At 65.7% G+C, this 753-nt stretch overlaps 1 protein-coding gene across 1 annotated transcript in view; it reads left to right on the forward strand.

Moving 5' to 3' along the window:
- Window positions 1-180: 180 nt before the first annotated feature.
- H696_03038 (hypothetical protein) overlaps window positions 181-753 on the forward strand; it is a gene marked incomplete at both ends in the record, with an annotated part of 2,425 nt that continues 1,852 nt past the window's right edge. Inside the window, one exon of the mRNA XM_009496925.1 lies at window positions 181-561. Within this exon, the coding sequence (XP_009495200.1) occupies window positions 181-561 (381 nt within the window). The remainder of the gene's footprint in view (window positions 562-753) is intronic.

Below are 753 nucleotides of genomic sequence, written 5' to 3' on the forward strand. Positions count from 1 at the left end.
CCCCCCCCCCTCATGTCCCGTCGGGGGAAGCCCCGCTCCCCTGCACTGGCCGAACACCGCCCCGATCGGCAGGTGGATGGCCACCCCGCGCAGTGCCGGCTATCCAGCCACCAACCAGCTCATGCGTCTTTGCTGACACATTGCCTTTCCCCTTTCGCGGATGCCCCGCTCTGCACAGACATGTACCAGATCGAAGGGCAAGTGCTCCTCCGGCGCGATGCCCACAGTGCCCGACAGCTGCGGGACTTCCACATAGTGGCCTTCGACGACGGCGTGGGCCACCTGCGCTTCTTCCCCTCGGCCGATGCCGAGCCTGTGGGTGCCGCGCGCGAGGAGGCCGGGGCCGACAGCAGCGCCGGATCCCCGGGCGAGGAAGTCCCCGGTCCCCCGGTCAAGCGCGTGTTCTTCATTTTGAGCCACTGGGACCGGCCGGACCAACTCCGCCGGTGGATGCACTCGATCCGGCGGGTTCGCGCCTCCGACCCGCAAGTGGGCATCTGTCTGGCCAACTTCCTGGCCCCCTCGACGAATCCCAGGCGCAACAAGGTGGTTCTCGGCGCGGTGCGCGGTGTTGTCGCTCGCATGGCGATTGCCCCTCGCGCCTCGGAGTTGATTGCGCCATCTTTCCGCAACTGACTGTGCGCCCTTCCGGTCCGCCGCGATGTGCTCCCCGTGCGGGGACACACACACACACACACACACACACACACACACACATATATATATATATTTATATATGTGGGCGCATGTGCC

Source organism: Fonticula alba (assembly GCF_000388065.1).
Source record: "Fonticula alba strain ATCC 38817 unplaced genomic scaffold supercont2.4, whole genome shotgun sequence".
In the NCBI taxonomy this organism is placed as follows: domain Eukaryota; order Rotosphaerida; family Fonticulaceae; genus Fonticula; species Fonticula alba.